This window comes from Dermacentor silvarum, chromosome 4, assembly GCF_013339745.2.
Source record: "Dermacentor silvarum isolate Dsil-2018 chromosome 4, BIME_Dsil_1.4, whole genome shotgun sequence".
Taxonomy (NCBI): domain Eukaryota; kingdom Metazoa; phylum Arthropoda; class Arachnida; order Ixodida; family Ixodidae; genus Dermacentor; species Dermacentor silvarum.
The window spans coordinates 76,458,875-76,471,731 of record NC_051157.2 but is presented as its reverse complement, the minus strand read 5'-3'; the positions used below and the strand labels follow the sequence as shown (position 1 = coordinate 76,471,731).

Sequence of the window (12,857 nt, the reverse complement as noted above, 5' to 3'; positions counted from 1 at the left end):
GCGTTCGTGCATCTGTTGTTGACCACAAAAGCGTGAGAGACACGGGATTCGCAAACAAAGAAGAAGGGGGAAAAAAGAGATAAAGCTGCGTTCCGGCAAAACCGGGACACATAACCTAGAATTCAATCTTAACTGCAGGGGCGAGCCTGCACGTAGGAATCGGAACTGTTTAATTGTTCGAAAGGGACTCCTTTCTAAAACTGTAGCTAAGTGGCAAAGACAGCTCGAAGTTCCGTGCGGCACATGTCGAGGAAGGCTCTGAACTTGCATGGTATAAAGTGAAGCACCTTTAGCATGCCTTTGCCCCTGACCCCAAACCCGAAAAACCGAGAAAGAGCACACGGAGGAAACACCGGCAGCAATATGAATATGGGGTCTGGTTCCTATTACACGACAACGGTAACATTTGGACACGTTGCTTATCCGTCCAGCAATTCGTTTACACAAGCTAGACGTTTCAAAATACCATTGCGAAAACTGAGGCACTAACGAAGTGCGCTGAAAAGAGGGAGACTGTTTGTTTAGTGAAAGTCAGAGAGGTCTGACCGAGTAGGCACCTTCTCTGTAAATGCAGTCACTCGTTGCATGAAGTGTCGTTGACCCTTAACTTGCCTGATTGCTTTTTTTTTTCTTTTTTTTTTTTTTGCGGAGACATTCGTTTCTACTGAGAAGTACTTGTATGTGATGTGAGAACATCCATAACTTGTTACCCGAGGAATGAAATGTGCGGGCTTTCTACAAAACACTGAAATATTGACTATTTTACACTATTTTACAGAAGCGTTTAGGTGCCGCCATCTTAGGCTCGTAACGCTGCTGTTTTCGATCTTTAACAACGAAATGTACGTTACTGCAGTCGATTTGCAAGCATGGAAATAGTTGTATAAATGCGTTGAACGTTTCATGACCATGTTACGTGACTTCACTTCTCATGAAACTTAGAAATTGTTTGTGGAACAGCCCAAGATGGCGGCGCTCATGAATCGAATGTAAAATCGTCTTATAAATGCATTATATTTGCAGGTCCTCTCAGAACGTGTTCTTTGATTCGAAGGCGGACTACCTGGCGTTGGATTTATATATTTATTTTATTCATTTATTCACAATTTCCCGTAGCGACAATGAGGCATTATTGCCGAGAGGATCATATATACGTAGTGGAATTGTCCAAAAAATAAAACGAGCATAAATCAAAAGAAAGTAAATGAACAGAGCAAAGCAAACAAAAATTAGTGAATATCAAAGTTGTACTCAGAGAGCATGCACGTAGCACTGCCCTCAGAATCGCAATCAGCATACATTCCGGGATGAAATTTGTTAAAGGAACTTTTTAAAACCGATGTTATTCTAGAGCTCCCGTCTGTAATTTAATCATCTGAATAAATACAACCACACAAGTTTATAGGTGTGTTCACCCTCTTTGGAAACTTCACATGCAAACTGTTGCGTTCCAAGTGCACAAGAATAAGACGCAGACATGCTTTGTTCGGCATCCGCGTACAGTATGACCTCATCATTCAGTTCCTATTTAGAAGCTCAGACTAATGATGATGAGGATGAATGATCCTCGGCTATGGCCCGTAACCAAAAGAGGGACAGGCCACGAATCGGACGGCAGAGGGTAGCGTAAGGAGTAATAACTATTCTAACAGGACGACCGGAGAAATGCAAAAGAAAGGACCCGAAATACAAGAACAGCATGAGATCGAGCGGTCAGACTAACCAACCTGGTATGTATCCAATTTGCGACAGCATGCCACCAGAAGGTTGAGGTGGTCGCAAACTGTCCAAGTCGGAAAGCTACCGATCGTAGAAGAGGTTAAAGAACGGTGACTAGACCAATCGGCTGTACTTCGAGAGCATGTGGAATAATGTCCGGCACGTCGCGTCGAACATTCCTCAACGTTCCCTCTTTCAAATTATTTTCTCCTACGAGAAAAGGAGGACTGCGGCAAAACAAAAACTACTAGTAAACAGGTTCCCGAAGAGAAGACACCGACAAAAAACGTAAAAATCTTCGGTGCTATAACAGCTTGAAATCGACCGTTCAGCAGGGATCGGAACCGAATGCGCGCGGCCTGAAAGGAGCACAGAAAAGAATCTCGGAACACGTTGGACACAAAAACTAAACGAACGTTTAAAAGAAACACAGAATGCTCCCCACCAGGAGCGCTGGAAGGACAAACAAAAGCGTCGAGCTCGAAGAGGAAGCGGGAAAAAAATGTATAAGATAATGGGGCAGAGAGTGAATCCTGAAGCAAGTGCGGCAAAAACGAAACAAAGACGAGAGCGGTGAGTTAAAGAAAAAAAAAAGTAGGCGCAAAACGAGATCGAGTAAAGGAGGGAATGGGGGAGGGGGCAAAGGTGGTCCTTTGTCGAACACGATTGCCGGTGCCTCAGTCAATGATCGCTGCCGAGAGTGTTCGCTTTCACTACGGTTTCGAGAATTTCAGCGCGCGGTGTTCTTCGCTCTTCCCCGTTCTCCCCCACTCGTCGGGCGGCCCTGATCACCGATTTCTTGCCCTCCCCATCTCTTCACTCGGCCTGCCCCTTCTTTCCCAACGATATTCCCCCCCGCTTTCTCAGTGCAACGGAGGAACAAGGGGGAGTAACCATGCGCGTTCCTCTTCGAGAGCCCTTCTGACCGTCGAGTAGGGTTTCCTTTCTCCTCACGCTGCTCCAGCTCGCCTGCTCTACACGGCGGCTTACACCGGTGCTCAGGAGAACATCTTGAGCTTGTTACGTGGCTTCTCCTTTTTCTCTGTCCTATACTCTTCGGAGGCCGGCATTGTTTGGGTCCCGCTGGGAGTTTGTCGGGTCCGGAGCATTTTATTTTTGTCGGTGTTTCCTTTGCCCGTCGGGCAGGTCGGGGTATACGCCTGATTGTTGGGAAAGAACGTTTATTTGCGCAGCCCTATAGCGGCGATAGCCCGGAGTGAAGCCTCCCTCCCGACCGCAGCCACTCCCGGAGTTAGGTAAGTGTGCACTGAGGAGGGTTTTGCTCGAGATTGTGATCGAACTGGGAGCGGAGGAAAATAAGATGCCCCGGACAATTGTCTCCTGCTACCTTCCAGAGTCCGGAATGCTTCGGGCGGTCCAGCATGTGAAGCGGTCGGAGATACTTGGGTTTTCAAAGAATACTACAGTTCGACCTGTCCCTCGGATTCCACTGTGCCGGCTGGTTTGCTGGAGAATGATGGTGATAATGATGATAACGACCTTAAATCTATTAGGGAGAGTTTTAGATTTTGCGTACGCAAAGTTAGGAGACGCAAACCACCTGGATTACAAAAGAACCCCAAAGGAGTACAATATAACGCAAGCCGGGCGTGACACTTTGCGTACGCAAAATCTAAAACTCCCTGTTGGCAACTATCCACTCTGGGAGATTGGCCGAGAATCGTGCGGATTTTAGAAATTAGTCGGAGGTATAAATTTATAAATGTTTACTATTAAAGTAAGTGAATGCGATTAGAATATAGACATAATTTCGTAACCAGTCATTCTGATATAAGACAGAAAAGAAAAGAAGATACAGTGGGCTAGCAAATGCGGTGGTGGTACTTGCGCCAGTTAATCACAAGGATCTACTTGTAGATGTATATCTTTGGAAAAACTGGCACGTACCTACTCTGGAGGATTGGCCATGAATTGGGAAGGTCAAAGCAAAGTACAAAATAAGAGGACAGAATTTTATGATGGCTAAATCACAACCGGAAAATAGATATTCGAGAGACTGCATGATCAGTTCTTCCTGATTCTCTTCTTCTTTGTCAGAAGCGGGGAGAGTAAATTAATGCCACAGAAATGTAAACAACTCAACCTGCCCTCACCCCAAACGTATGGCTGGCTTGTTAGGCCTACCAAGCTTGAATCTTCTTCATTTCATTCATATTCTAAACCGCGCTGGGTAACAGAGAAGACTTGTGCCGCGTGAATTCAAATGGCAGCAAGCAGCAGTGGCAACTGTGCACAGAACAGGAGAGGACTGCTTATGGAAAGTAGCTGTTTGCTGGGCCACACGCTTAGCACGGCGCTACCGACGGAAAATTAAGCTCAAAGATTAAGCAATGCACACGTGCACGCACGAACAAACTAAAAGCAAGCGTGCACAAGCAAACCTGCAGTGCTATTGCCTCAGTGCCCGTATGAGGCCGTGGTTCTTCTCTGAGGAATGAAAACCAAGAGCCTGCCATGCAAGTCATTAGCTGCGCCGCTCGTGGCAATGTTTTTCGCAACGTTGCCGGCCGCATGCTCGCGTGCTCGCAACTATACGGAGATGCCGCGCATGCTTAGCTACCGAGGAGCGAAACACGAAAACGGGAAAACGCTGCCTACGAGAGACGTCATCTGCGGTAAACTCGATAATCAATTACGTCCGTATACGGCGATATAAGAAAGAGTAAGCGCCACGCGCCACGCACAACAAGAAAGCCGCCGACAGCCACGGCGCGCGTTCGCTGGTGCCCGGGCAAGGGGACTTGCGATGGCCAAATTATGAATGACCGAGGAAAGGGGGAGTGGAAGGGGGGGGGGGGGGGCGGAGGGCGAGGGTGGTTAGAAGAAGAGAACAACGAGTATACACCGACCTCACAAAAACTACCTAATGGACCAACCGCTCATCCTCGTCGCCGTTGACACGCGATACCCGACCATAACAAAAGGGCACCCCCCCCCCCTCACCCTCGTTCTATACGCTTGCCGCGAGTGAGTCGGCGTCGACGAGATGAAAAGAGCCCGCTCAGTGTTTCGCGTGGCTCCGGTGCGGGAGGGGGGGAGGCCTCCCGCTTTGGCCCGGCGTAGCATATCGTATAATACGCGTGGTGGTGTCGGAACGCGCCATGAATACCGCAATCGAGCGGCCTGCCTACGAATGCCGCTGGCGTCTGGAAAAGCGGTAGGCACCAACGAATAAGGGCGACGGGGCTTCCAGATCGAAGCGGCCGACATCCACGTGCCAAATGGGAGGAACCGAATGGGGGGGGCAAGCCCGATGAGGAGGAAAGCCCGATGGCACCCCCCGATGGCTGCCGTGTCGTAAAGGTATATATGGTAATGGAGGAGACTTTTCGGTTCAACGTTTATGTGCGCTGTGTGCACACGCGCCACTTCGGTCGGCGACCAGATACGGGGCGAAAAGCGCCGAGTGCGCGACCTGTATTCGTGCCGGAAGCCGTGGCTTTTTTTATTAATCCCGCTGTCATCAACTTGCTCGTATATAAGTAACCTCGCGCACAATCGGCGAACGCTCGGGCGCAGTTACTCTGTTTAGCCACACCGGAACACACGCTTTCTTCGTGTATTTAGGTTTTCTTTATCTTTTCTCGTTTCTGTGGATATCATTTCGTTAGTGCTCACGAATGCGGGTCGATCGGTGCTGTAGTGGCAGTGATAAAGGCGCACAATATGAATCGCTTTCCGAGTGCACGTGGAAAGCGAGAAGACGTCTTTCCTTTCAGTGCGCAAAAACGCGAGAGCGAAAACGCGAGAGCTTGTATTCTTATTCAAATGCTATCATCATTATGGAGCACTTGTCTATATCTTTCAGGTACTACAGCAAACGAAAGCAAATCGAGCATAAAAATTCAAATCACAACTTCAAAACAGGAATATTCTACTTGACACGGCGACAACATTAGTGTGTTCTATGTGAATATATATATGTCGCGCAGCTCTCTACGTACAGGAACTGAATTTCCTGCCTTACGCGAAATTCATGACCAAAATTATTGTATTTCTTGTGTTGGTGTTTATTTACCCTAGCAGTTGAAATTAGTTATAACGATCAGGCTTATGTGCAAAAAATAGTTTGATATAGCCGGTAACTCGGTACACCCAAACTCATATAACCAACTTCGACCAACATTTAGGGTGCGATCGTTATATGCGGTTTTGCTATCTTCCGTGGACAAAAGGGAGCAAACATGGGATCTCTTTATTGCAAAGAAAACTACGCGCAATAAACTTTTTTTTGCCTTGAGCTGTTTCTCACCATCACCAATAATGCCGTTCTCGTTGCATGATATATATATATATATATATATATATATATATATATATGCAGTGACCAGTTCGTTACGAGTCAGTTATCTTACACGTAAGTCTCTCATGTTCGATGTATAGAGAATAGCTCGCTTGATCCGGCTTTGACGGTACGTATACGCTAGTCTAGATTACATCTTTTTCACCACGTGTTGTCAACTTCTGTGTCTTCTATTTACTCATCATATTTTTTTTTCCTATCCTCGGTGCAGGGCAGTAATCCGTATTTTCTCTAGCGACAGACCTCCCTGCCATTTCTCCTTTCTTTTGTCTCAGTCCGTGGAGCTCCCGTCCGCGAGCTCTATCCCTGTGGTTACATGGCAAACACATTGACGAAAAAGTGCGATAGTGTAATATAGGACATGTCATATAAATTCGAAAGTGTATAGGACAAGACTGACTTACATTCATGCCTGAGAGGCACGTGAGTGGTTTTCAAATAACGATATAAAGTTCTCTAAATTATTACAACTATAGTAATGGATGTAGGCAGACCATTCCACTCCCTAATCGCCTGTGGAAAGAGCCAGCACTTAAAGTAATCAGTGTAGAAACGGCATGTCTTTTGAGTTTGCAGACGTTTGTGGCGTGATTGTCTAATTTCTGTGATATATGTACTCATGGAACTGTCAATGTGGAGCCGACTTTGAAAAAAAGCTGGAACAGCAAATGATCACCTCATTAGAACTACACTTATACAAGCAAAAAGAAAACGAAGCCGGTAGTAGAACAACGGCCGAAGCGAATACTCCGGGCGTCTCGTTATGAGCACGTCCTTGGCCGCCGCCACACCATCCCGCAACAACACCGAACGAGTTAGAGGGAAGCGGGCTGGAGGAGGCGGTGTTTTGTGCCGACGGCAAGAATCGTCCAGACAGGAACGTCGCTACGACGAGCAAGAAAAGAGAGGGGGGAGCGCAAAGCAAAGACAGCGTCGCGAGATCACTCGCATCGGCCCCTTGCTCTCCATCCGGCCTGGGATCCGCGCTTCCTACCGGAAGTCATTTAAGCCAGCCAGAGCCGGGCCTCGTCGTCGTCCTCTGTGGGCGCGCTCGGCAGCACTCGGCATTGCAAGGAAAGAGCAATCTCCGCCGCCTAATTGTCGATACCGGCACAGTCCTAATTGCAATTAGCGAGCGCTCCTCTCCGTCCGCCCCGACGGCGGAGTCAGCCGCGTGGGACCGTTTAGTCGGGACGAACCGCCTTGCTTCTGCTGCCTCTCTGGGCCGACGAGCCGGCCAAGCCTCGTTCTCCACCCCGTTTCGCCCTGGTGTGTGTATTCGTATGTTTGTGTGCCTGCCAGACACTGCTCGGTTAGTTTTTTTTTTTTTTTTTTCGTGGCTCTTGCGTCTTCTTTCATTATTTAATTATCGGTTTGTTTATTTGGGGTCTGCTTGCGGATTGAATAGCGGGCACTCGTCGAAACTGAGGTTATTCTTTTATTTTATTTTGCCCGGAACGCGATTCTCCCAGAAAAAAAAAGAACACACCGGAAAAATCCGGCTCGTCCGAGATTGACTCTTTCTAATGTATATGCACGAGCTAATAAGAACGCCGAAGGACGGGATGCGTAGTTGTGATACTGAAGGCAGAGATGACAGAAGCGGATGGGCTCTCTCACTCGCGTCGGTCGTAGTTAGTGCCAGCCGAATCGGGAAGAAAGACCGTAATTGAGACTGTAATAATTATGCCTGCATGAACGCAAAAGTGATAACGCTTTCAGTTCTTTAGCCTAAGTCGGGCACTCACACTATGTCGTTTTCTTCTCATTCTATTTTCTGCGAGTGCGCAAAGTCGACGTTTACACTTCTTCACTTTTCGTTAGAAGCGCGTACGCTTCAGGAAGCGTCGCTTCGAAATGATGCCTATGTATAGAGAGCGACATTGAAGAAAGCGAAATGACCAGCCTCTCACCAATGAGAAGCGTACGTCGTCGGTTTCTTACCGTCGTTCTTAGCGAAATGTGCTTAGAGTGTGGCGATTCCTTCTCCCTATCATTTCGTCAATTACGTGCACGGCTATACCCATAACTACGGCTCGAATCATTGAGGAAGTTTCGCGTTCATCGTTATCCAAACGGCGATAACATTAGCCAACTACCGGCAAATATACTACGCGTATTCACAGTCGTTATTCTTCATCGCGTATTACGTGAGCGGTATTAGTGAACATTATGACGGTTCTAATGATTCGTGAAATGCAAATTTGACGCACTTATGAGGTTCTGCCCTCGTCACTACGCAAATGGCTCTCATATTAACCATCCCCGGACAAATATGTTACTTGTACTTCCCAGTCCCAATAGGCTACGGTTATCTTTCATTGTTGATTATACGTGCGACGTAATTGGACATCACAATAATCGTAATGATTCACGAAATTAATGCTTCGCGTTAAGTGTCTCGAGCCGTTTACTCCCGATTCCTGCGCAACAATCCCAAGTTCGAGGCTTATCGCACAGCCGATGGATTTTACCAAAAAATACAGTCCCGGAAAATTCACTGGTAAGGCAAAGGTGTTCGCATCGGCATTCTTGCTTCGTTACAACAACACGCGTTCTTGCACTTTAATCTCGTCTTTCTTTTCTTAGTGACCCGATGGATGGAAAAGAAGTAGACAGAAACGTAATAGAGACAACGGCTCTAGACTAGCATATTAAGAAGAAACAAAAATAAGAACCCGCTTTATCGTTCTCCCAAAAGCAGGATACTCATTGCAATGCTAACAGCTTCTTCACAACTCTTTTTATGCCTGAATGCCGAGCTTCTAAACGAACGTCGTTTTCTCGCTAAAGTTTCTTGGGCGTCTCTTTTCCGTTTCTTCAGAAAAATGCTCAATCTCAGAAGCAGCTAGTGATATTCTTTTTCGTTCGTTCTAGTCGTTGGACGCACTCGCAAGGTTTCTCGCTCAGAGGCAATAATTAAAACGATGAAAACTCAAATGGAGTGCAGATGGTTAACATGGTCGCCCCTAAATAAAGCACGTTGCTGTTGGGGCCGCGAAGGCAAACGCGTCCACGTTACAATACAAAGCAGAGGAACCAAGTTAGCCGCCTGCAGCAAAATGTATGCAGTGGAATTTGTGACATTCAGAACAACAAATCAGTTTTGACACAGCGAATAAGTAGCTTCCCGTCTGCTCCAAACCAAGTTATTTATTTTGACTGCCAATATCATATCCAACTTCCCACGTGTAAAGCTAGGCAGTTAGAAAATAGTGATTTAAATATTCCTTATTGTACCAACGTATACGGGGATGGATTATTAGAATTATTTGGCGCTATAACTTCGAGCGCAGTGCTCGTAATAATAAGAGTCGTCAGAAACTATGACCTTGCCTGTAAACGCGTTCACTTGTCGAATGAAATGTCATAACCTTCTCACACTAAATTATTACTTGCTCTTTTCATCTATGTTGTTACTCGTTGAGCAAATATGTACAGTCAACCACAAAAGTTTACGGACCACGGGATCTCAGAAGACGTTCAATTCCCGAGCAGCCTGTAGCAGTAGCCAGTAAAACTGTACACGACAATGCTGTTAGCATATTCTAGTCGAGGCCCGAAATGCAAATACCAGGCTGCGTTGTAAGGCTGCGGAGATTTTCAGCATTTTCTAAGATTTCATAGTCTGTAATATTTTGTGGTTGACTGTACATGGTATTTTTCAGTATTGGACCAGATACAAGCGGCATGGGCTGATTGGTCGAAGGGTGCTTGTACGTATCTCTTCAAAGCTCATCTAAACCTAATTAATTGATTGATTGATTGATTGATTGATTGATTGATTGATTGATTGATTGATTGATTGATTGATTGATTGATTGACGGGAAATTGGCAGGAGCATTAAAGGCACAGCAAGGTTTAGCGTTGTGCTGGAACTTGTCGGACGTTGTTCAGTAATACGAGGAGGCTACGCGTTGGCGCCACGCAACACGCAAGGCAACTACTCATGCGCAGCAGAAGCAACGCCCCGGCAATTGCCAAGCCTCTCGCAATGCTAGCTTGATAAGAAGCGCCGCCAGCGAGGTTTCAAGCACGGTGTGGCATGCAGCACGGTGTGGTATACAGCGTCTCAGCAGGAACGCTAGCGTCTATGCGCGGAAAGCTCATGCCAGCAGCGAAAGGCGGAACATTGCTGCCTGGCCCCCGTATCCCGCGTGTCTGGATACCTTCTAACCATCAATGCGTACGTAGGTCGCGCATGCGCCATCGATACCGCTACAGCACGGCGGCGGCGCATACGCACGGCACCTCGAGTGTCCGTATACTTGTTATCGCAATAAAAAGAAAGCTATAGCGGTAAGCGTTTCAAAACCCGGCGGTAAAATCTCAAAGCTTGAATTGGACGCGCCTGTATTTGGATTCTAAACCGTCTATATACTGGGCCCGTATATCGAATGGATCGCTTTCGGGAATACTTTCACACTTGCGTGACATGACGGCCTGTGCAATACCTTAATAGTGCGACAAAATATCTTCCCGCTTGCTCAGCCAATCGACGCGAATTGAAAGTAATATCCGCAAGATGGGATCGATCGAGAGCATGGTCTCTGTAACGAATTGCGAGGTAGTTGTTTCACGATAGCTGTACGTCCGCGGAGCTTAAAATTTTTTCTCACTTTCGTGATACTGAACTGAGTCGAAATTTGCTGCGAATTAGCGAAACTACATAAACGTGTTCGCTCACCTGAGATTCCGTCATAGGTCCACCATTCTTCCCAGTTGCCTAGGACAGCTGCAAGGATAATAAAAAAGGCAGATTAGTAAGTAAGACTCAATAAGCACATATCAAAGACATCATATAACATTTATGTACCTACTAAAAATTAATACTAAGTAATTTTTGTGGGTCACTGTTTCAGAGCAGTACAGTGGGCTATAAAGGACGCCATAGTTGTGAACTCTGGATCCACACCTACGTCCTAAAAGGACATGTAACACATGTGTGCGAGCATTCTGGCGTTCTGCCCTGAAATTGATGCAAGCGCCGCGCATAGGCACTGCACCGTCCCCCATAGCTCTTGTGTTGTTTAGAACGGTAATTTTCATAGTTTGTTTGATATGGGAATAGCAATCTTGGCATTATCCTGACCAGTTTTATTTCCGGCTATCCAACAAATATAAGCGTTCCCGTGGGCCAATCTAGAAGGTAGTGGAGTCTAAAATCGTTTTAAATTTATCTGGTCCTGGGCGGAATCAAACGTGCGTCACACGACTTTCTCAAACACAGCAGCTGGACACTTAAGTGCGCTGCGCCACGAATGCTTGCGGGGAGAGAGGCGTAAATTCTCTGTGTTCGCACGCACAGGCGCTCCACGAATCTCGGAGGCCACAACCCTAATTTTCGGGCGCACCGCTAGATGTCGCAGCTTGTCCAGAGGAAAGCACAAGAGAGGAGCCTCGCTACAGTGCACGGCTGATATAAACGGGCGCGCCGCTGGTCTCAGGCCACGCGGTCTAGAGGCCAGTGAACGGGCTTCACGAAGGCCGAGCTAAACAATGCATTGCGTTCAGAAGTAGCGCAAAAGTGGAGATGGCTGCACTACACGGCTCAGACACGACGCGTTTTTTTCTGTGCGTATGCTCGCATAGTCATTGTAGATGAGTTCTGCCCGAATTTTAAGATAATCGTTATGTAACCCAAGCTTTGGCGATTACTTGCTTTAATGATGCTTCCTGCTATCACATCTTCTCCAGCATTTTATTCCTTAGCAATAAGTCAGCTCTTCGTACGCTCATCATAAAATCTGCGTCCTTCACCCTAGTGTCAGTTTAAATCGGTCTTTCCCGCTTCTCTACTGCGGACATCTCTTTACACCTGATTGAGGCTGCACGCCACTTCTACTTGAAAGCATGTTTCTCCTCAATATTAGTGTCAATGCGGCGAAACCAGCTTTTTTGAACAAGTGGAAGCGATTGGTAGCACCTATTACTGCACTTGAAAGCGTGCTTTGCCTCACTAAGTGTGTCATTGCGGCAAAACAGACTAAAACGTGAGGAGTTGGAGAGTGTATTTATTTTAATCTCACTTTGATTATAGGCCACTAACACCGTTATTTTAACAGCTAACGCGAAAGAACGTGCTAGGACTTCTCCCCAAATACAACGGCTTTTTGACAAAGGATTGGAAGTTATTCGACCAATTCATCCGATCACTCTGCAGCTTCCCCATCCCATTGCCGGGACCGGCGTAAATTTTCGTTAAAGTCGAGACCGTATTAAAACTCTTCTTTTTGTTTATGACGAACGCTTGCTTTTTACGAACGAAGACAGCACTCCCACCTTTAGGTGATATCATGACACGGTAATGAAGGTTGAACGAAAGCGTGCGAAATCGTGACTGTCATAGGCAACTCAAAAATCATGTTACCGTCCGTCTTGCCATCGAGATATCTCTGTTCCTGTATCTATTTCTCCCCATTTCTCCTCGAACCGTTATAGCTGATCAGTGTGCGTACCGTGGATTAAACAGATCGGCATGCTTTTCTCTTGCAGCGTCGCAATGGATGTTATCAGTAATATTTCATAGATAAAATTGATTGATTGTTTTATGAATTGAAACCACGGTTGCGATTACAACAATTACAACTCTTTTTATTCTGTGTAACTATAATCAAACCACGATGACGCCTTTCTGGATATCTGCTTACTCAAATCTTGATCCAAATGCTAACTAAAGCCTGGTGGGGAAAGAAATATGAAGGAAACATCTTGTACAAGTTACAAACTGCCCAGAAATGTCTTAACTATTTTTCTATGGAAGCAAGGTTTTCGCCTTTGCTGACAGAAAACATTTATCTGGCATTTTGTTTA

The 12,857-nt window shown here is 46.4% G+C and overlaps 1 protein-coding gene across 1 annotated transcript in view; it reads right to left on the bottom strand.

The window, feature by feature from the left end:
• Window positions 1–12,857, bottom strand: part of LOC119450272 (putative carbonic anhydrase-like protein 2) — a 219,739-nt gene that overhangs the window by 139,951 nt on the left and 66,931 nt on the right. The window contains exon 2 of the mRNA XM_037713684.2: window positions 10,732–10,779. Coding sequence (XP_037569612.1) covers window positions 10,732–10,779 — 48 coding nt within the window. The remainder of the gene's footprint in view (window positions 1–10,731; window positions 10,780–12,857) is intronic.